The sequence below is a fragment of the Salvelinus namaycush genome, chromosome 2 (assembly GCF_016432855.1).
Source record: "Salvelinus namaycush isolate Seneca chromosome 2, SaNama_1.0, whole genome shotgun sequence".
NCBI classification, from domain to species: domain Eukaryota; kingdom Metazoa; phylum Chordata; class Actinopteri; order Salmoniformes; family Salmonidae; genus Salvelinus; species Salvelinus namaycush.
In genome coordinates, this window is record NC_052308.1 from 28485962 (window position 1) to 28508849 (window position 22888).

At 43.9% G+C, this 22888-nt stretch overlaps 2 protein-coding genes across 2 annotated transcripts; both read left to right on the forward strand.

Annotated features, from left to right (window-relative positions):
- The first annotated feature begins 1283 nt into the window (after positions 1–1283).
- Positions 1284–5094, forward strand: mrpl20 (mitochondrial ribosomal protein L20). Its single transcript, XM_038969600.1, has 4 exons — positions 1284–1520; positions 2235–2345; positions 4064–4141; positions 4560–5094. Exons 1-4 carry the CDS (start codon positions 1434–1436, stop codon positions 4731–4733), a joined length of 450 nt encoding a protein of 149 aa, XP_038825528.1. The 5' UTR covers positions 1284–1433; the 3' UTR covers positions 4734–5094.
- Positions 5095–5697: 603 nt separating this feature from the next.
- atad3 (ATPase family AAA domain containing 3) lies at positions 5698–19490 on the forward strand. The gene is made up of 16 exons (XM_039010409.1): positions 5698–5987; positions 7325–7401; positions 7515–7616; positions 7963–8022; positions 8139–8208; positions 8338–8503; positions 9558–9627; positions 12048–12203; positions 13884–13940; positions 16038–16163; positions 16256–16380; positions 16605–16656; positions 16760–16830; positions 17077–17244; positions 17981–18089; positions 18620–19490. The coding sequence occupies exons 1-16, from the start codon at positions 5798–5800 to the stop codon at positions 19115–19117; spliced, it is 2097 nt and encodes a 698-aa protein (XP_038866337.1). The 5' UTR covers positions 5698–5797; the 3' UTR covers positions 19118–19490.
- The last annotated feature ends 3398 nt before the right edge of the window (positions 19491–22888 follow it).

The window sequence follows — 22888 nt, forward strand, 5'->3', positions numbered from 1 at the left end:
AAATAGGAATCCTGACTTAATGAAGTGGTGATTAAAAAGCTCAGCCATGTGCTTCTTGTCAGTACCAACCACATCATCAACTTTAAGGGACATGGGCAGCTTGTGAGGGGGAGGGTTTATTCTCCAGGTCTTTAACCGTTTCCCAGAACTTCTTGTGGTTTGACACACAGAGAGAGAACTGCTTCTTAAAGTAACTAACTTTGGCCTTCCGGGTAGCCTCAGTGCACTTTTTCTCATTTGCCTGAACAAGAGTATGCGTGTGCCGAGCCTTTCACCAAATGCAATTATTGAGGTGTAGTAACTCTGCAAGATCACGGTAGAACCAGGGGATAAACCTTTTTTTAATTCTAAATTTCTTTGATTCTTTCATTTTCAGAGAAAATACCAAAAAATAAGGTCCAAGCGTATTTGACAGAGGGGATCAAGCTGATTCTATACCAATTGAAACGCCCCTGGCCCAGCTGAGCAAGTGGCCATGAATTAAAGGACGATTCCACCAACTCCATGGGCCTTTCTACAGGAGGTGTGATGGTGTGGGGATGTTTTGCTGGTGACACTGAGTGATTTATTTAGAATTCAAGGCACACTTAACCAGCATGTCTAGCACAGCATTCTGCAGCGATATGCCATCCCATCTGGTTTGCGCTTAGTGGGACTATCATTTGTTTTTCAACAGGACAATGACCCAACACACCTCCAGGCTGTGTAAGGGCTATTTGACCAAGGCCTCCACAATCACCTGACCTCAACCCAATTGAGATGGTTTGGGATGAGTTGGACCTCAGAGTGAAGGAAAAGCAGCCAACAAGTGCTCAGCATATGTGGGAACTCCTTCAATACTGTTGGAAAAGCCTTCCATGTGAAGCTGGTTGAGAGAATGCCAAGAGTGTGCAAAGCTGTCATCAAGGCAAAGGGTGGCTACTTTGAAGAATCTCAAATATAAAATATATTTAGATTTGTTTAACACTTTTTTGGTTACTACATGATTCCATGTGTTACTTCATAGTTTAGATGTCTTCACTATTATTCTACAATGTAGAAAATAGTATAAATATAGAAAATCCCTGGAATGAGTAGGTGTGTCCAAACGTTTGACTGGTTCTGTATATATATATATATATATATATATATTTTTTTTTATTACTTTTTGTATTTTGTTATTGGCATAATAAAAGTGGCAATTGATTAAAATGCAATATCTTTTGAATTAGTTATCCACACTGTAATGTTTTGAAATGCGGGATTTTATTTAGAAGGTTTCCTTTTTACCATTCCAATTTGACATCATCATTTGTGCTACCGGCATAATACTAGCTAGTCTGCAAAAAGCCGCGTACACATGTGATCTCCCGTGCTGCATAAAGGTCATCTAATCCATTGGGGTTGACAAAGGGAAAACTACAGGATCGTATCAAAATCTTTAAGAAAGAAAGATGGTGTTTTTGACTTTATCTTGCTGGATCCGCAATCGTGGACCTGATCGATATTGGAAGGTTCAAGAAGTTCTCAGTAATGCACGGGTAAGTTAGCACTGTAGCTACTAGCTAGCCAGCCATTGACTGACAGTTAGCTAGCTATTCTATTTAATTGACATTACAGAATTTAGCTGCTTTGTATGCAACCTTTACTCACCGTAGTGACAGTTTTACACTGCAGGTGACTCATCTATTAACGTTATATAGCTAACTAGTTATGATGCTAGTTAAGATAGCTAGAAATTACATACGAAGCATTTCAGCTAGTTTCCCAAATAGCTGTCTGGTACTTATTTTAGGGCTAGTCTCATTCCAAAGAGGAGGACTGTGCCAATTTTAGGCCTGTTGTAGCTAGTCCTACTCACCTCTTGCACATGTCATGCAGATACAGTGTACAAGTGTGGTAACGTTATAGCTAGTCGTCTTATTTAGTTAGCAACCTAGCTAGGTGGTTAAGAGACGAAGATGTTTCTCAATTTTACCTGAGTAACGTTACTAGAGGTCATCTGCCAATTAACGTCAATGAAGTAAAAACCAATCTACCTTTCCATTTGGGTTCAATTAAATGTTATCCTGGGGATGAATTAAAATTGTGCAATGTTATTTCCATGGACTTTTCAATTAATTCATTTCAATTCACTTCCTGTATTGTCAGAGTTAAAATGAACTTGGCTCCAAAGAACCCTCATACCCTTGTAGTGTGTCACCCTTTTTGCCCATTCCCATCTGTATTTCTCTTCCCCTATCTGTGTCCATCAGCACTTCAGAGGTAGAAAGAACAGATGCTACAGCCTGGCAGTGAGGGCAGTACGAAGGGCCTTTGTATATGCTACTAAGGCTCGCAAAATAAAACGACGTAACATGCGTACGGTAAGAGCATGTTCAGAATTATAGCCATGTCATTGATACATCTAATCTGATGTGCTAGCTATGCTATACCCTAGATCTATATGTGCACCCTAACATGTCATCAAGAACTCTCCTCTCATCCTTATGATAATCAGCTACATGTAGATTAGAGGTCGACCGATTATGATTTTTCAACGCTGATACCGATTATTGGAGGACAAAAAAAGCCAATGCCGATTTATTAAAAATAAAATTTTATATATATCATACACACACATTTTTGTAATAATGACAATTGCAACAATACCTAATGAGCAATGAACACTTTTATTTTAACTTAATATAATACATAAATACACGTACACACAGCTCTGAAGTGACAATGATACTGAAGAGTCTGCTTAGGAGACATACTCTCAACTGTTTGAATAAAAATAGAGTTTAAGTTACCTGTGATGAATGTTGAAAACAAAAACTGTCATTTCTATATGCAGGAAATTTTATTTTAATAATGGGCATGGTAAGAATTGACGACCAAAGTGCGAGTCATAATTCCCATGACATCTAGCAAAATCTGAAAAGCGGTTCCTTCATTTATTCCATAGGATATTTTTTTAGATTCACTTAAAATAAGGTCTGTGTTTCGTGTAGGCTTACACCACCGTGCCAATTTTATAACTGTGTAGATATCCATAGGACAAGGTAACTCTGCTCAATATTGGCTAAATATAAGCGAAGATCAATTTTTTTATAGAGTGGATTTATGAAAATATGTTGACAAACGTTACCTTATCCTAGTGAGATTTACACGGGTATCAAAATGTCGAGGCGGTTTAAGCCTGCACGAAACACAGACCTTATTTGAAGTAGATCAAGATATTCTCTATGGAAGACATGAACGGTAAAATAACGGAGTGACCCCTTTCAAGTTCAGCCGTAAGTTATTACAGGAATTATCGACTATTTCTCTCTAAACCATATACCTTTGACTAATCCGGAAACTATCACCTTGAAAACAAAACGTTTATTCCGTTCCGTATTTTATCTAACGGGTGGCATCCGTGAGTCTAAATATTCCTGTTACATTGCACAACCTTCAATGTTATGTCATAATTACGTAAAATTCTGGCAAATTAGTTCGTAAAGAGCCAGGCGGCCCAAACTGTTGCATATACCCTGACTCTGCATGCAATGAACGCAAGAGAAATGACACAATTTCACCTGGTTAATATTGCCTGCTACCCTGGATTTCTTTTAGCTAAATATGCAGGTTTAAAAATATATACTTGTGTATTGATTTTAAGAAAGGCATTGATGTTTATGGTTAAGTACACATTGGAGCAATGACAGTCATTGATTGTTTTTTATAAGATAAGTTTAATGCTAGCTAGCAATTTACCTTAGCTTACTGCATTCGCGGCACAGACAGGCTCCTCGTGGAGTGCAATGTAATCAGTGTTAGAGCATTGGACTAGTTAACTGTACGGTTGCAAGATTGGATCCCCCGAGCTGACAAGGTTAAAAGTCTGTTGTTCCTAGGCCGTCATTGAAAATAAGAATGTGTTCTTAACTGACTTGCCTAGTTAAATAAAGGTGTAAAAAAAAAAAACGTTAAATCGGCGCCCAAAAATACAGATTTCCGATTGTTATGAAAACTTGAAATCGGCCCCGATTTAATCGGTCGACCTCTAATGTAGATGATTGCTATTGTGTGATCCTAAAACAATGTCTTTCATCAGTTGTGGATCTCACGCATCGCGGCAGCATCACGGGAGCACGGCATGAAGTACCCCGCCCTTATGCACAACCTGGTGAAGGTCAGTACAGTAGGCCTACAGTATATGTCTTAACCTAGTTACCACTCTGTCTCAGCTAGTGAGAATTCAGTACACCGCTGTATGGCATTTTTGTTCCCAAGGTCTGATTTACAATGATGCAGCGGCTCTATTAAGAGGGCAACCACATGTAATCAGAGCACAGAAGATACTTAGAAAATAAAAACATTAGCTGGAGGGGATTCACGGAAAATGTTATATATTAATAACAAATAGGGATGAATGGTACAAATAGAATGTTACATGATTGATTTTATGTACTTTACTGTAAAAACCCTCTGCACTACCCTCTTATCCCACTCCTTAATGTTGTAACTCAAATCCTAAGTTCTCCTTAGATTTTTGTTAGTTCAAGGTGTATATTTATTTACACTTCCATCCCTTTTCTCTCCCGTTACAGAGTAGTGTTGAGGTGAATCGACGTGTTCTGAGCGACCTTGCCATCACAGAACCTAAGTCATTCCTGTCTCTTGCAAAGCTGGCCAGGGCGAGGCAACAGGAGGGATTCGGTGCAGCGCTGGGCGACGGCAAAGAGCCTCCTGGTGTCTTCTCACGCATCGTCACGCTACAGTGATCTAGCCACCTCCTCCATAGGCAATTGCAATGGACACCATACCACCTCTTTGCAAGTGACCCACCCATCCAATAACCCATTTTCCTTACCTGCAATACGACCAACACAGTTCTGCCCTGCAACCATTTAATCCCTCTTTGAATCATGGCTACTGAATGGATACAGACAGAATCCAGCTCCAAACTACACTTAATGGGATGGTATTCATAGATGGTTGAGTGGTGGTCAGAGGCCAGAGTTACAGAGAAAATACTTGACCTTCATTTGTAATGCCTTGTGTCTATGTATATATGTGTGATTGTGTATTTGTCAATACATTTGGAAAATGATTGTCTAGTAAATAAAACATTTTATCTATTCAGTGTTCTGATATTGTTGTTGCTAATATTACACAAATATATGACAATGAAACATTATGTACTTTCTCCTAATGAGTGGTGGTCTCAATTTAGGGTTTCTAAGACCACGACTAAATGAGGTTATGTAAAGCACTTTACATAACTAATGTTTAAATTAGTACTGTGCAACTTTGTCCAAAGTCATTGTTACATAGAATGTTCATAATTATTCACTAACTGTCAATTTAATTTGTTTAAAAATTAAATTCAGGTTTCCTTAAAATGCTACTGCATTGTGTTACGTAGATATCCAAACAGCATATAAAATGTTAGCTAATTACATTCCAAAGAAAAACTGCTTTCTGTTGAACGAAGTCCAACAAAAACTCCGCGTATGATGCAACTATCAATTAATTTTGTGACATGGCCTTCCAGTTAAGTTATTCAGGTTAATTATAAGACCTTCCTGTTTTGGGCCATTGCGGCTACCATACCCTCTTATGGGTGTGACTACATGTTTGACCTCTGCAAAGGACAACCAATGAGAGTAATATATTTTTCCTCGTAACCAATCAGCATGCTTGTCTTTCAGGGAAAATCTGTCCTCTCCTGCACTTGCGCAAAGACGGCAGCGTGACACGCGTGTGGAGGAAGTGTAGCGACTGACAGCCAAACCTGATCACCTTTACCGGCCTGGGCTGCAGCTTATTCTCCGTTTACCGAAACATGTCCTGGCTGTTCGGCCTGAATAAGGGGCAGCCCGAGGCTCCCCCGGAATTCCCGGTTCCACCGCCACCCCCTCCACCGGCTGGCGGCTCCGGAGGTGGCGGAGATAAACCCAAGGACAAATGGAGTAACTTCGACCCAACCGGGCTGGAGCGAGCGGCCCAAGCGGCGAAGGATCTCGACAAGTCTCGTAAGTGTCTTGCATGATAACTCTATTATATATAGTACTGTAGAGCTAGTAGCTAGCTTGAAACATTTAGTTTATATCCCCAATAAGACCGATGCACCCGCAGCATGCTTTACAGCCTAAGCAGTGATGCTGATGCAACACGGGCCGGTGTCTGACATATATTCTCCTAGTTCCTACGGGTATCTAATCTAGTAAACTAACTATCAAATCCCGATGACACTGTCAGTAGAACATAACACTGTAGTAAACGAGAATCACAGGTTTCACTGCTTGGTTTGAACGTTGTTCTGCACATTTTCATTCATGTTGGAATTTAGTGTATTCAAGGTGAACGGTGCAAAGGTCATTCTTTCACACCCTTTGCCAAATAGCTAGTCAGTATATAGTTAATCTTTGCTCTAGTCAAACATGCAAGCATTACACTTAGAATTTCAAAGTATACTGAACAAAAATATAAATACAACAATTAACGATTTTACTGAGTTACAGTTCATAAGGAAATCAGTCAATTGAAATTAATTTGCCCATAATCTATGGATTTCACATGACTGGGCAGGGGTGCAGTCATGGGTGGGCCTGGGAGGGCATAGGCCCACCCACTCAGGACCCAGGCTCACTCACGGGGGAGCCAGGCCCAGCCAATCAGAACAAGTTTTTCCCCACAAAAGGGCTTTATTACAGACCAAAATACTCCTCACTTTCATCAGCTGTCCGGATGGCTCGTCTCCGACGATCCCGCAGGTGAAGAAGTCTGATGTGGAGGTCCTCGGCTGACGTGGTTACACATGGTCTGTGGTTGTGAGGCTGGTTGGACGTACTGCCAAATTCTCTTAAACAGCATTGGAGGCAGCTTCTGGTAGAGAAATTAACATAAAATTCTCTGGCAACAGCTCTTGTGGACATTTGTGTAATCAGCATGCCGATTGCATACTCCCTCAACTTGAGACATCTGTTGCATTGTGTTGTGTGACAAAACTGCACATTTTAGAATGGCCTTTTATTGTCCCCAGCACAAGGTGCGCCTGTATAATGACCATGCTGTTTAATCAGCTTCTTGATATGCCATACCTGTCAGGTGGATGGATTATCTTGGCAAAGGATAAAATGCTCACTAACAGGGATGTAAACAAATTTGGAAAATACATTTTTTTGAGGAATAAGCGTTTTGTGCTTATGGAACATTTCTGGGATCTTTTATTTCAACTCATGAAACATGAGACCAACACTTTACATGTTGCGTTTTATATTTTTGTTTAGTGTAGTTGGAATATAGCTACCGTCATTAAATGAAACGTATATCTGAACAACTAATGTCCAATACCTTGTCTTAATTTCAGGTCATGCCAAAGAGGCCCTGGATCTGGCTCGCATGCAGGAGCAATCTGTTCAGATGGAACACCAGACCAAAATCAAGGTACAGTTGCACTAAACAAGGCACATGCAGAGTAATGTGTAGGACACCAAAAACCAGTACTATCTTAAATCTGATCATGCTAATTGTTCCCTTTGTGTGTGTGATGGTGTAAGGAGTACGAGGCGGCAGTGGAGCAGCTGAAGGGGGATCAGCTGCGTATTCAAGGGGAGGAGAGGAGGAAAACTGTCGGCGAGGAGACCAAGCAGCATCAATCGGTGAGAGGAGAGCAGAGGAAGGGTTTAGTGGTACTGCAGAGGGGGTGATTGTGCAGTAGTATTCATTGTACTACATAGTATGTGGTCAATGATGGGCTAATAGCATGGATCATCATGTATGGGTAAACTGTAGAAGGAAGCATTTTCCCTGTAGTAGTTAAGCGATTTTGAGGAGTTTGTAGAGAGTAGAATTGTGTCTGTAAGCTTGAAATTGTTTGCACAATTAGCTTTAATTCTGTTGAAACAGAGACTACAATGAGAGGGAGTGGAACAAGGGATTACATATCTGTCCAGCAGAGGGCGCCATACATGTTTTACTAAGGTTACCTTCTCTATCCCTTCACAGAGAGCACAGTTCCAAGACAGACTTGCTAGACAGAGGTATGAGGATCAACTCAAGCAACAGGTAAGATCAACTGCCATTAGCTGCAATATCAATTCAGTCCTGTTTAGGCTATAAAGATGTACAGTGAAAATGCCATGTCCAACTGACTGAGTGTGGCCTCTCCTTGGTGTCCTCAGCAAGCCCTGAATGAGGACAACCTTCGGAAACAGGAGGACTCTGTGCTTAAACAGGAAGCCATGAGGAAAGGTACTGACCCCATTTAGTATTCTCACGCAGCCTCCAGGAATATGGTTCTGCTTCTATGTTCACTGGTCAATATAGCCATATGGGGTCTGGCAATCACGAAATGTCCACTAATGTATCCTCTCCACGCAGCAACAATTGAGCACGAGATGCAGCTGAGGCACAAGAATGAGCTGCTACGCGTAGAGGCGGAATCTAAAGCGCGGGCGCGCGTTGAGCGGGAAAACGCAGACATCATCCGTGAGCAGATCCGCCTGAAGGCAGCAGAGCACAGACAGACTGTACTAGAGACTATACGGTGAGACAAGGACATACTGTACTAGAGACTATACGCTGAGACAAGAACATACTGTACTAGAGACTATACGCTGAGACAAGAACATACTGTACTAGAGACTATACGCTGAGACAAGAACATACTGTCTAGAGACTATACGCTGAGACAAGAACATACTGTATTAGAGACTATACGCTGAGACAACATGCTGGACTAGAGACTATACGCTGAGACAAGAACATACTGTCTAGAGACTATACGCTGAGACAAGAACATACTGTATTAGAGACTATACGCTGAGACAACATGCTGGACTAGAGACTATACGCTGAGACAAGAACATACTGTCTAGAGACTATACGCTGAGACAAGAACATACTGTCTAGAGACTATACGCTGAGACAAGAACATACTGTCTAGAGACTATACGCTGAGACAAGGACATACTGTACTAGAGACTATACGCTGAGACAAGAACATACTGTCTAGAGACTATACGCTGAGACAAGAACATACTGTATTAGAGACTATACGCTGAGACAACATGCTGGACTAGAGACTATACGCTGAGACAACATGCTGGACTAGAGACTATACGCTGAGACAAGAACATACTGTCTAGAGACTATACGCTGAGACAAGAACATACTGTCTAGAGACTATACGCTGAGACAAGAACATACTGTATTAGAGACTATACGCTGAGACAACATGCTGGACTAGAGACTATACGCTGAGACAAGAACATACTGTCTAGAGACTATACGCTGAGACAAGAACATACTGTCTAGAGACTATACGCTGAGACAACATGCTGGACTAGAGACTATACGCTGAGACAAGAACATACTCTACGAGACTATACGCTGAGGCAAAGACATGCTGTGACAAGGACATGCTGTACTGGAGACTATACGCTGAGACAAGGACATACTCTATGAAGACTATACGCTGAGCCAAAGACATGCTGTACTAGAGACTATATGCTGAGACACACCTTGTGTATTACACTACAGACCATAAAGATAGATACTATTGGAGACCTGACTGTCTCTGTATATTTGTGTGTTTTCAGGACTGCAGGTGCTGTGTTTGGGGAAGGATTCCAGGCTTTTGTGTCGGACTGGGATAAAGTTACAGCTACGGTGAAACCTTCCTTCCACTCTACATACTTGTTTATGCTCATCCTTATGCAAATTGCAGATGACTCAAATATACACTGCTCAAAAAAATAAAGGGAACACTTAAACAACACAATGTAACTCCAAGTCAATCACACTTCTGTGAAATCAAACTGTCCACTTAGGAAGCAACACTGATTGACAATAAATTTCACATGTTGTTGTGCAAATGGAATAGACAAAAGCTGGAAATTATAGGCAATTAGCAAGACACCCCCAATAAAGGAATGGTTCTGCAGGTGGTGACCACAGACCACTTCTCAGTTCCTATGCTTCCTGGCTGATGTTTTGGTCACTTTTGAATGCTGGCGGTGCTTTCACTCTAGTGGTAGCATGAGACGGAGTCTACAACCCACACAAGTGGCTCAGGTAGAGCAGTTCATCCAGGATGGCACATCAATGCGAGCTGTGGCAAAAAGGTTTGCTGTGTCTGTCAGCGTAGTGTCCAGAACATGGAGGCGCTACCAGGAGACAGGCCAGTACATCAGGAGACGTGGAGGAGGCCGTAGGAGGGCAACAACCCAGCAGCAGGACCGCTACCTCCGCCTTTGTGCAAGGAGGAGCACTACCAGAGCCCTGCAAAATGACCTCCAGCAGGCCACAAATGTGCATGTGTCTGCTCAAACGGTCAGAAACAGACTCCATGAGGGTGGTATGAGGGCTCGACGTCCACAGGTGGGGGTTGTGCTTAGAGCCCAACACCGTGCAGGACGTTTGGCATTTGCCAGAGAACACCAAGATTGGCAAATTCTCCACTGGCGCCCTGTGCTCTTCACAGATGAAAGCAGGTTCACACTGAGCACATGTGACAGACGTGACAGAGTCTGGAGACGCCGTGGAGAACGTTCTGCTGCCTGCAACATCCTCCAGCATGACCGGTTCGGCGGTGGGTCAGTCATGGTGTGGGGTGGCATTTCTTTGTGGGGCCGCACAGCCCTCCATGTGCTCGCCAGAGGTAGCCTGACTGCCATTAGGTACCGAGATGAGATCCTCAGACCCCTTGTGAGACCATATGCTGACACATGCACATTTGTGGCCTGCTGGAGGTCATTTTGCAGGGCTCTGGTAGTGCTCCTCCTTGCACAAAGGCGGAGGTAGCGATCCTGCTGCTGGGTTGTTGCCCTCCTACGGCCTCCTCCACGTCTCCTGATGTACTGGCCTGTCTCCTGGTAGCGCCTCCATGCTCTGGACACTACGCTGACAGACACAGCAAACCTTTTTGCCACAGCTCGCATTGATGTGCCATCCTGGATGAGCTGCACTACCTGAGCCACTTGTGTGGTTGTAGACTCCGTCTCATGCTACCACTTGAGTGAGAGCACCGCCAGCATTCAAAAGTGACCAAAACATAAGCCAGGAAGCATAGGAACTGAGAAATGGTCTGTGGTCACCACCTGCAGAATCACTCCTTTATTGGGGGTGTCTTGCTAATTGCCTATAATTTCCAGCTTTTGTCTATTCCATTTGCACAACAACATGTGAAATTTATTGTCAATCAGTGTTGCTTCCTAAGTGGACAGTTTGATTTCACAGAAGTGTGATTGACTTGGAGTTACATTGTGTTGTTTAAGTGTTCCCTTTATTTTTTTGAGCAGTGTATAAATGCAACATGCAACCATTTCATAGATTTTAGTGAATTACAGTTTATATGAGGAAATCAGTCAATTGAAATAAGTGAATTAGGCCCTAATTTATGGATTTCACATGACTTGGAATACAGATATGCATCTGTTGGTCACAAATACCCTAAAAATCAATGGGCCTCACAATGGGCCCCAGGATCTCGTCACAGTATTTTTGTGCATTCAAATTGCCATCGATAAAATTAAATTGTGTTTGTTGTCTGTAGCTTATAACTGCCCATACCATAACCCACCGCCACCATTTGGCACTCTGTTCACAACGTTGACATCAGTAAACCGCTCGCCCATACGATGCCATACATGTGGTCTGCGGTGGTGAGGACGGTTGAACGTACTAAAAAATTCTCTAAAACAACATTGGAGGTGGCTTATGGTAGAGAAATTAACATAAAATTATCTGGCAACTGCTCTGGTGGACATTCCTGCAGTTAGCATACCAATTGCATGCTCCCTCAAAACTTGAGACATCTGTGGCATTGTGTTGTGTGACAACTGCACATTTTTGTGGCCTTTTATGGTCCCCCAGCACAAGGTGCACCTGTGTAATTATCGTGCTGTTTAATCAGCTTCTTGATATGCCACACCTGTCAGGTGGATGGATTATCTTGGCAAAGGAGAAATGCTCACTAACTAATTGTTGAGTGTATGATATGTTATATGTTTATATCTGATTTGAGTTGTCCTTGGAGCGTCTCTAAATGTAGTGTAATTTCCCCCCCCCCCCCCCCCCCACACCACCAGGTGGCAGGACTGACTCTGCTGGCTGTAGGTGTGTATTCTGCCCGGAACGCCACAGCTGTGGCAGGGCGCTACATTGAGGCCCGACTCGGGAAGCCCTCATTGGTCAGAGAGACTTCTCGCATCACTGTTGCGGAGGCGATCAAGCACCCGATCAAGGTAGAGGCCCTGCTGTGCATTATACAGTGCATTCGGAAAGTATTCAGACCCCTTCCCCTTTTCCACATTTTGTTAAGTTACAGCCTTATTCTAAAATTGATTTTTTTTTTTAAATTCCCCTCATCAATCAACACACAATACCCCATAATGACAAAGTGAAAACAGGTTTGTAGAAATTTTTGCACATTTATGGAAATAAAAAACATAAATACCTTATTTATGTAAGTATTCAGTCCCTTTGCTATGAGACTCGAAATTGAGCTCAGGTGTATCCTGTTTCCATTGATCATCCTTGAGATGTTTCTACAACTTGATTGGAGTTCACCTGTGGTAAATTCAATTGATTGGAATGGTTTGGAAAGGCACACACCTGTCTACATAATGTCAGAGCCAAAACCAAGCCACGAGGTCGAAGGAATTGTCCGTACAGCGTCGAGACAGGATTGTGTCAAGACACAGATCTGGGGAAGGGTACCAAAACATTTCTGCAGCATTTAAGGTCCCCAAGAACACAGTGGCCTTCATCATTCTTAAATGGAAGAAGTTTGGAACCACCAAGACTCTTCCTAGAGCTGGCCGCCCAGACAAACTGAGCAATCGGGGGAGAAGGGCCTTGGTCAGGGAGGTGACTAAGAACCCGATGGTCACTCTGACAGAGCTCCAGAGTTCCTCTGTAGAATTTGGAGAACCTTCCAGAAGGACAACCATCTCTGCAGCACTCCACCAATCAGGCCTTTATGGTAGAGTGGCCAGACGGAAGCCACTCCTCAGTAAAATGCACATGATAGCCCGCTTGGAGTTTTCCAAAAGGCACCTGAAGGACAAACAAGGTTCTCTGGCCTGGTGAAACCAAGTTCAAACTCTTTGGCCTGAATGCCAAGCGTCACTTCTGGAGGAAACCTGGCACCATTCCTACGGTGAAGCATGGTGGTGGCAGCATCATGCTGTGGGGATGTATTTCAGTGGCAGGAACTGTGAGACTAGTCAGGAACGAGGGAACGATGAACGGAGCAAATACAGAGAGATCCTTGTTGAAAACCTGCTCCAGAGTGCTCAGGACCTCAGGCTGGGGCGAAGGTTCACCTTCTAACAGGACAACGACCCTAAGCAAACAGCCAAGACAACGCAGCAGTGGCTTCGGGACAAGTCTCTGAATGTCCTTGAGTGGCCCAGCCAGAGGCCGGACTTGAACTTGATCAAACTGAAAATATCTGTGCAGCGACGCTCCCTATCTAACCTGACAGAGCTTGAGAGGATCTGCAGAGAAGAAATACAGGTGTGCCAAGCTTGTAGCGTCATACCCAAGAAGACTCGAGGCTGTAATCGTGCTTCAACAAAGTACTGAGTAAAGGGGTCTGAATTCTTATGTAAATGTGATATTTATATATTTTATTTATAAATGTGCTAACATTTATAAAAACTTGTTTTTGCTTTGTCATTATGGGGTATTGTGTGTAGATTGATGAGGGGGGAAAAACCTGATTTTAATCAATTTTAGAATAAGGCTGTAACGTAACAAAATGTTGAAAAAGTCAAGGGGTCTGAATACTATCCGAATGCACTGTATACGTCCTTTGTCTGATGCTTTTGGTGTTTTTTTATTGTGATTAACTTAAGTTTCCAAAACCCACATTTTTTAGTACGATGAAGGTGCATCTTCTGATTTTTCCCCTCTCTTAGATGTCAAAGCGCCTCACAAGTAAACCTCAGGATGCCCTGGAGGGAGTAGTGCTCAGTGTGAGTACCGACACTCAGCACACACCTGAGCACCAGAGAGCCATACCTTAGTCTCGTATCGATATTATACCCAGCACATGTATGAAAGAAACATCACATTTTATTGGTCACATATACGTGATTAGCAGATGTTATTGCAGGTGTAGTGTAATGCTTGTTCTTCTAGCTCCGACAGTGCAGTAATATCTAACAAATTACACAACATATAAATAAACACATCTGAGTAGGATTTTTTATTTATTTTTTTACCTTTATTTAACTAGGCAAGTCGGTTAAGAACAAATTCTTATTTGCAATGACGGCCTACGAACAGTGTGTTAACTGCCTTGTTCAGGCGCAAAACAACAGATTTTTTACCTTGTCAGCTCAGGGTTTCAATATAGCAAACATTAGGTTACCTACCCAATACTCTAACCACTAGGCTACCAGGAATGAATTAAGACTATGTATAAATGGACGACGTATATCAGAGTGGAACGGAGTAAGATACTGTAGAATAGTATAGAATACAGTATATACATATGAGATGAGTAATGCAAGATATGTAAACATTATTAAGTGAATGAGAATCCATAGAAAACAGTATATACATATGAGATGAGTAATGCCAGATATGTAAACATTATTAAAGTGACAAGTGTTCCATTCCTTAAAGTGGCCAGTGATTTCTAGTCTATGCCTATAGGCAGCAACCTCTAATGTGCTAGTGATGACTGTTTAACAGTCTGATGGCCTTGAGATAGAAGCTGTTTTTGTCTCTCGGTCCCAGCTTTGATGCACCTGTACTGACCTCGCCTTCTGGATGATAGCGGGGTGAACAGGCAGTGGCTCGGGTGGTTGTTGTCCTTGATGATCTTTTTGGCCTTCCTGTAACATCGGGTGCTGTAGGTGTCCTGGAGGGCAGGTAGTTTGCCCCCGGTGATGCGTTGTGCAGACCGCACTACCCTCTGGAGAGCCTTACGGTTGTGGGCGGAGCAGTTGCCGTACCAGGCGGTGATACAGCCCGACAGGATGCTTTCAATTGTGCAGTAAATAATTGTAAAGAATTTAGGGTTTTAGGTGACAAGCCACATTTCTTCAGCCTCCTGAGGTTGAAGAGGCTCTGTTGCGCCTTCTTCACCTTCTTCTGTGTGGGTGGTACATTTCAGTTATTCATCATGATGTGTATGCCAAGGAACTTGAAGCTTTCCACCTTCTCCACTGTGCTCCCTCTGCTGTTTCCTGAAGTCCACGATCAGCTCCTTAATTTTGTTGACGTTGAGGGAGAGGTCGTTTTCCTGGCACCACACTCCGAGCCCTCACCTCCTCTCTGTAGGCCGTCTCATCGTCATTGGTAATCAAGCCCACTAATGTTGTGTCGTCTGCAAACTTGATGATTGAGCTGGAGGCGTGCTTGGCCACGCAGTCATGGGTGAACAGGGAGTACAGAAGGGGGCTGGGCACACACCCTTGTGAGGCCCCAGTGTTGAGGATCAGCGGAGTGGAGGTGATGTTTCCTACCTTCACCACCTGGGGGTGGCCCGTCAGGAAGTCCAGGATCCAGTTGCACAGGGTGGGGTTCAGACCCAGGGCCTCGAGCTTAATGATGAGTTTGGAGGGTACTATGGTGTTGAATGCTGAGCTATAGTCAATGAACATCATTCTTACATAGCTATTCCTCTTGTCCAGATGGGATAGGTCAGTGCGCAGAGTGATGGCGATTGCATCGTCTGTGGATCTATTGGGGCAGTAAGCAACTTGAAGTGGGTCTAGGGTGGCAGGTAAGGTAGAGGTGATATGATCCTTGACTAGTCTCTCAAAGCACTTCATGATGACAGAGGTGAGTGCTACGGGGCGATAGTCATTTAGTTCAGTTACCTTTGCCTTCTTGGGTACAGGAACAACGGTGGCCATCTTGAAGCATGTGGGGACAGCAGACTGGGATAGGGAGAGATTGAATATGCCCGTAAACACACCAGCCAGCTGGTCTGTGCATGCTCTGAGGACGCGGCTAGGGACATTCATAGAGAATGCTGTGCACACGTATGTTTTTGCAGCCCTGCTTTGAGCCGAAATGTTGATCTCCCTGAAATTAATTATTCCCTCTGCTCCGCACAGCCTAACTTAGAAGAACGTGTACGTGATATTGCTATAGCAACGAGGAACACGCGTCAGAACAAGGGGCTCTACAGGAACATTCTCATGTATGGCCCACCGGGTACTGGCAAGACCCTCTTCGCCAAGGTAGGTCCCGCACCGACTCATCTTGTCTATGACAAGAGGTGTTATCTTGGTATCTGTATATGTTGGTAACTATCTCTCTGTGTTCTGAGTAGAAGCTGGCAGTGCACTCTGGGATGGACTATGCCATCATGACTGGTGGAGATGTGGCGCCCATGGGCCGTGAGGGTGTCACCGCTATGCACAAAGTCTTTGACTGGGCCAACACCAGTCGCCGCGGGTATGCTAGCCTCACTCGCAGTAGCATCACACTATTTATAGAACTTCATGTAAATGTAACCATGATGTAACCGTGTGCAACCATGTAACGTAAGCGTCTAGACAACTTGACATTAAATACATTTGCACTTGCATTACACAGACATGCACATTAAACAATGTACAGAGAATGATGTAAGACCAGTGCAGCTCTGCTAATGCAACCCTCTCTCTCCTCTGACACAGCCTGCTGCTGTTTGTTGATGAAGCCGATGCATTCCTTCGCAAGAGGTCTACTGTAAGTCTGTTCTCTACCTTCCTGTATTTCATAGCACAACCAAAACTCTGATCTTGTAGAAATATTGGAAAACAGAATTCAAGTTGTCTCTCTCTGTTTGCAGGAAAAGATCAGTGAAGAGCTCAGAGCCACTTTGAACGCATTCCTGTATCGCACTGGAGAGCAGAGTAACAAGTCAGCTCTACAACCACTTCTTCTATTTAGACATTTTATATCTACGCCCAAGACCTCTGATGTACCATGTCCCTCAGATATTACAGCGCTCTAATCACCGTGCTCCTACACCTGCATTGCTTGCTGTTTGGGGTTTTAGGCTGGGTTTCTGTACAGCACTTTGATATATCAGCTGATGTCAGAAGGGCTATATAAATCAATTTGATTTGATTTGTTGTACCACTGTTGTGTCGTCTCCCCCTCCAGGTTCATGATGGTGCTGGCCAGTAACCAGCCGGAGCAGTTTGACTGGGCCATCAACGACCGCATTGACGAGATAGTAAACTTCGCCCTGCCGGGTCCTGATGAGAGGGAGAGGCTGGTGCGTCTGTACTTTGACAGATATGTGCTGGAGCCTGCCACAGGGGGAAGACAGTGAGTCATACAGCATTACACCCACACGACATGGCAGCACAGGTTTAAATAGGGCACTTTCACAAGCACTCCTATACTGGGATGCATAATGCAACTGTTCTGATGTCAAGTAACTAGCTACTCCCAGACACTTATGCTGTGTTTACACAGGCAGCCCAATTCTGATCTTTTGCCCAATTTTTGGCAAAAGATCTGATTGGTCAAAATGGTACCCTTTTTAGTGGCAAAAGAATTGGGCTGCCTGTGTAAATGCAGCCTTGGTGTCATCTGCATACAGTGGCACATACACACCTACCCACGAACACATGGGGACAGGCATTAACACTGGGTGCCTGGGAGGAGGGAGGCACCTCCCTGTCCTGTTCCATGTAAATGACCTCTGGCTGAGAGCTGTGGAGTGTCAGGAGCAGGTATTTAAGAGCAGGTGACCCAGCACTAAGCAGGAGCCCAGCCAGCCGTAGCCATGGTGTCACTAATTAAAGTGGGTCTCTGAGGGCCTGGAGCCTGAGAGGAAGAGGGGCATATAGGGCACTGGGAACTGGACCAGGATCAACAACAACATGCTGACAACAGAGCCAGCTGGTGGAAGGAGCTGGGCCACTTAAGGAGTGTCTCTCCAGACATAGTCAGACCAGACCTCATAACACAGGCCTGTTTCCTCTGACAGACAGGATGCCATTCAGACCTGTTTCTGTCTCTAATCCCCCTCTGTCTCCATCTTCCTCTGTCCCTGCAGGAGAATGAAGCTGGCTCAGTTTGACTATGGAAAGAAGTGCTCGGACATCGCAAAGCGGGCAGAGGGCATGTCAGGCAGAGAGATCTCCAAACTGGCCGTGGCCTGGCAGGTATGTGACATGTTTCCCCTGTTGTTCATACATCAATGCTTTCTGAATGGATAACAACCGTGATGCGGTGTTGTGCAGAATTTTCCAGTTAAGCCAATTTGACATAAATGATTGGTTAGAAGGAGAGCCTGTGCACAGGCTGGAACTTGGTTAGGGATGGGAGAATCAGACAATGCTGACCCAAGGTGATTTGGTTAGCCCAGGAAGTCTAGACCCATTTATTCTCCCTCCATGGGCTTATTAATAGAAGCAGAGCTGGGAAGTAGATCACTATGTATGCCATGATCTCCACTGCTGCTGTGTCATGGTCATCTCTCCTGCTAGCCTCATTCTGTGGACAAGTGGGCCTTGTCTGTTAACTACCTTATACATTACTCAATATTCATACACTGATCTTGCAGATAGTTAATACTGTAAATGTATATTTGTAGATACATTATTAGAGATTTACTGGACTGTCCGTGTAATGATAAAATCCTTGTTCAGATGACTGTAATGTAATAATCCTTGTATTCCATGTCCTCTTGCAGGCGGCAGCCTACTCCTCAGAGGACGGCGTCCTAACGGAGGCCATGATTGATGCTCGGGTGGACGACGCCATGCGGCAGCACCTCCAGAAGATGGACTGGCTGCATGGGCACACTAAGGAAGCTGGGGCCAAGAGCACAGCCTCTCCCAGCGCTGGACCAGCAGACAGCAGCAAGATAGGCTTCACTCTGCCTCTAGGGGAGCCGCCACAGGCCCAGGATGTGCTCACTCCGGCTCTGGAGATGGACAACAAACCAGAGGCCCATGTCATTCAGGAGGAGCTGAAACTAGAGGTGCCAGCCCCACTTTCATCAGACGGTGCCGAACTGCCTGTGGAGGAGGGGACTGTCCCGGCTAAGGGGGAGGGTGTCAAAGCAGAAACGGTGGTAACACCTCAAGGGGAGGTGACAGAGGGTGTATCCCAGACCCCAAGCAGTGAGGGTGGGACAGGGAAGGAGGGGAAGACCAAAGCTCCTCCCAAGGATGGAACTCCAGTTTAACATTAGTGGCCAGAGGAAGGACAGGACAGGGGCTGCTGCCTGGGATTAATGGGATTACAGGGGGGACGCCTCCTGTTCCTCCTCACTGTCTGTAGTCTCGGTCTGTGTACATCTGTCTGTCTGACTGAAAGAGTTGGTGGGCAGGGGGAGGAGGGATGGAGGCACTAACATTTTATGAAGCAATCCTGGAGCAGCAGGAGAGCTGTAATATGATTTGTGTAAAATGTAAGAAAAAAAGTGTACTTTACATGGAAACCCTGTAATAGTATTAATGTTGATGTGCACTGTAAGAGATAATACTCTATTTAAATGACGGTGTGGAGGGAGATGACTTTGTTTTTATGAATAGTAAAATAATCCAAGTTTCTTACTATGGCTGCATTTTTGTTGTGATTTCTAAAGGAATGGTTTCATAGATATTCAAAAGGCACTCGCACAGCTGAGCTATCTTTTTTGCAAGTGCATGGTATCCATTGAATAAGATGAGAAAAAAGAAGAAACCAGCATTCTGCTCTTGATAGTATCACTGCTCTTTAATAAGCTTTATGTATCGGCCTCAAGGCCTTCGTCAGATCTTTAGTGAATTAGCACCGTTATGTAGACATGGCTCCACCCACATCCGTTCCATGCATCGAATGGGGTTGGAGTCGAGGGAAAATAACTAAGTGTTACCAAAAAGAACAATGTGCATGTCATAAATATTCTAATAAAGTGTGTACCTAAAACATTTTAAACACGTCTGTAAAACCAAAATGAGGACATCGACTCACCCAAGCAAGTTTTCATAAATCATTGGGTACAGCGCAAGAAAAACGTCAGAGTATCTGAAATGGGGGCATTAATTCATGTTCACATTCACAACATAACATACATAGGCATTTCATCATTAAGTCCTTTAGGAAATAATGTCTGGAGGGTGAAAATCCCAAAACATTCTCTTTTGCTCAGAGTATTATTTATATCACCTCCCCTGTCTGATATCTTGACTTTCTCTATGCCACAAAATCTAAAGGTAGAAATGTCATGTTTTTGGTCATTAAAATGTACTGCGACCGGCTAATCCTTGTCGTTTCTCCTGATTGAACATTTATGTTCACGAATTCTCTGTTTGAGAGAAGAGGTTTTACCTACATAGCACAGCCCACATGGGCATTTAATGTAGATAACATGGGTGGTGGAGCACGTAAGGATGTCATTTATTTGGAACCGTTTTCCTGTGTGGGTGGCAGAAATATTCACTCTTCATATTGTTGCACTGTGTGTAACCTCTGCATTTATAGCTACTATTCAGAAGAGAGCGTAAAAGAGCCTGGCTCATTTTCTTAGTGGCTGGCACCCAATGATTTATGAAAACTTGCTTGGTGGGTCGATGTCCTCATTGTGGTTTTACAGACGTGTTTAGTACGTTTTAGGTACACACATTATTAGAATATTTATGAAATGCACATTGTTATATTTGGTAACACTTCCCTCAACTCCAACCCTATTTGATCTATGGAACGGATGTGGGTGAGGGTGCTAATTTAAAAGAAACTCACAAAAGCTCTGATGAAGGCCGATATGTAAAGCTTATTAAAGAGCAGTAATACTATCAAGAGCAGTGTGCGGGTTTCTTTTTTCTCAGGGTTTCATAGACATCAAAGTCATTGTAAAAACGTGACCAACAAATGCTGATATCATGGTGAATTTTACCTTTCATCTTGAACCTGTGTAATGACACACCAGCACTCGGTCAGTGTTAAACCCCAGTTGTCCCTTTTAATGAAACCAACATTTAATCTTTACAACACCAATGTTTGGACAGAGATGGGGAAGAGAGGCACGGGTCAAGGGAAGATGGGGGAGGTGCAGGGAAGAGAAAGGGGGTCAAAATTGAATGAGTCTACATTCCGCTCCCTAGAGACAAATTCATAAGGAAGGAATTCATTCAGAATCCCAATGTGTCACAGTAATTGTGACCACGTTCTCACACAGCATCACTCTCCAATGCCATGACAAGTTCTCACACAGCATCACTCTCCAATGCCATGACAAGTTCTCACACAGCATCACTCTCCAATGCCATGACAAGTTCTCACACAGCATCACTCTCCAATGCCATGACAAGTTCTCACACAGCATCACTCTCCAATGCCATGACAAGGGCATGTTGCACCTACTTTAGATATTAGTTCATAATTATAAAGTGGGTGGTTCGAGCCCTGAATGCTCATTGGCTCACAGCCGTGGTATATCAGACCGTATACCACAGGTATGACAAAAAATGTATTTTTACTCCCCTAATTATGTTGGTAACCCCTTTATAATAGTAATAAGGTACCTCAGGGGTTTGAGGTATATGGTCAATATACAACGGCTAAGGGCTGTGTCCAGGCACTCCGCATTGCGTCGTGAATATGAACAGCCCTTAGCCGTGGTATATTGGCTATATACCACACCCCCTCAGGCCTTATTGCGTACATATACCACAGGAAGTGCCTTTCTAAGCTACCATGATGGAGGCGCTCTACAACTGGCTGTTCAGTGTAAAGTGTTATGTCAACTATATAGAGCTCCTCAGTGTAACTCTGTCTTGGAATTTCATCTCCAGGTTTCCATGGTGATGACCTTCTGGACAAAATATCAAAGAAATTCTGTAACCCGTAACACACACACACACACACACACGCACACACACGCACACAACCGTAGCTTTACTCATGGTTCTTCAATATTGACACATTGCATATACTGTACACACCACACAGTTAGACAAGCAGGCAGCATTTCAGTCCTCTTTCCCACCCCTAATTATTTATAATTCCATTCCGTCCCCTAGGCCCCCTTTCAGTACAGTTTTTACATGAAAAGTTTCTAAAATAGACACAAAGTACAAAACATGACCAAAAGTATGTGGACACCTGCTTGTCGAACATCTCATTCCAAAATCATGGGCATTAATATGGAGTTGGTCCCCCTTTGCTGCTATAACAGCATCCACTCTTCTGGGAAGGCTTTCCACTAGATGTTGGAACATTGCTGCGGGGACTTGCTTCCATTCAGCCACCAGAGCATTAGTGTGTTCGGGCACTGATGTTGGGCGATTAGGCCTGGCTCGCAATCGGCGTTCCAATTAATCCCAAAGGTGTTCGATGGGGTTGAAGTCAGGGCTCTGTGCAGGCCAGTCAAGTTCTTCAACACAGATCTTGACAAACCATTTATGCATGGACTTTGCTTTGTGCACTGGACATTGCCATGCTAAAACAGGAAAGGGCCTCCCCCAAACTGTTGCCACAACTTCGGAAGCACAGAATCATTGAAAATGTCATTGTATGCTGTAGTGTAAAGATTTCCCTTCACTGGAACTAAAGGGGTCTAGCCCAAACCATGAAAAACAGCCACAGACCATTATTCCTCCTCCATCAAACTTTACAATTGGCACTATGCATTGGAACATGAAGCGTTCTCCTGGCATCCGCCAAACCCAGATTCATCCGTTGGACTGCCAGATGGTGAAGTTGGATTCATCACTAAAGACAACGCATTTCCACTGCTCCAGAGTCCAATGTTGGCGAACTTTACACCACTCCAGCTGACGCTTGGCATTGTGCATGGTGATCTTAGGCTTGTGTGCGGCTGCTCGGCCATAGAAACCCATTTCACGAAGCTCCTGACAAGCAGTTATTGTGCTGACATTGCTTCCAAAGGCGGTTTGGAACTCGGTAATGTTGCAACCTAGGACAGACGATTTTTATGCCCTACACGCTTCAGCACTCGGTGGTCCCGTTCTGT

Coding starts and splice junctions, on each gene's coding strand:
- mrpl20 (XM_038969600.1), top strand. CDS start 1,434: ATGGTGTTTTTGACTTTATCTTGCTGGATCCGCAATCGTGGACCTGAT. Junction 1,521..2,234: donor AAGTTCTCAGTAATGCACGG/GTAAGTTAGCAC, acceptor TGTGTCCATCAG/CACTTCAGAGGTAGAAAGAA. Junction 2,346..4,063: donor AACGACGTAACATGCGTACG/GTAAGAGCATGT, acceptor GTCTTTCATCAG/TTGTGGATCTCACGCATCGC.
- atad3 (XM_039010409.1), top strand. CDS start 5,798: ATGTCCTGGCTGTTCGGCCTGAATAAGGGGCAGCCCGAGGCTCCCCCG. Junction 9,628..12,047: donor GGGATAAAGTTACAGCTACG/GTGAAACCTTCC, acceptor CCACACCACCAG/GTGGCAGGACTGACTCTGCT. Junction 17,245..17,980: donor CCTGCCACAGGGGGAAGACA/GTGAGTCATACA, acceptor CTGTCCCTGCAG/GAGAATGAAGCTGGCTCAGT.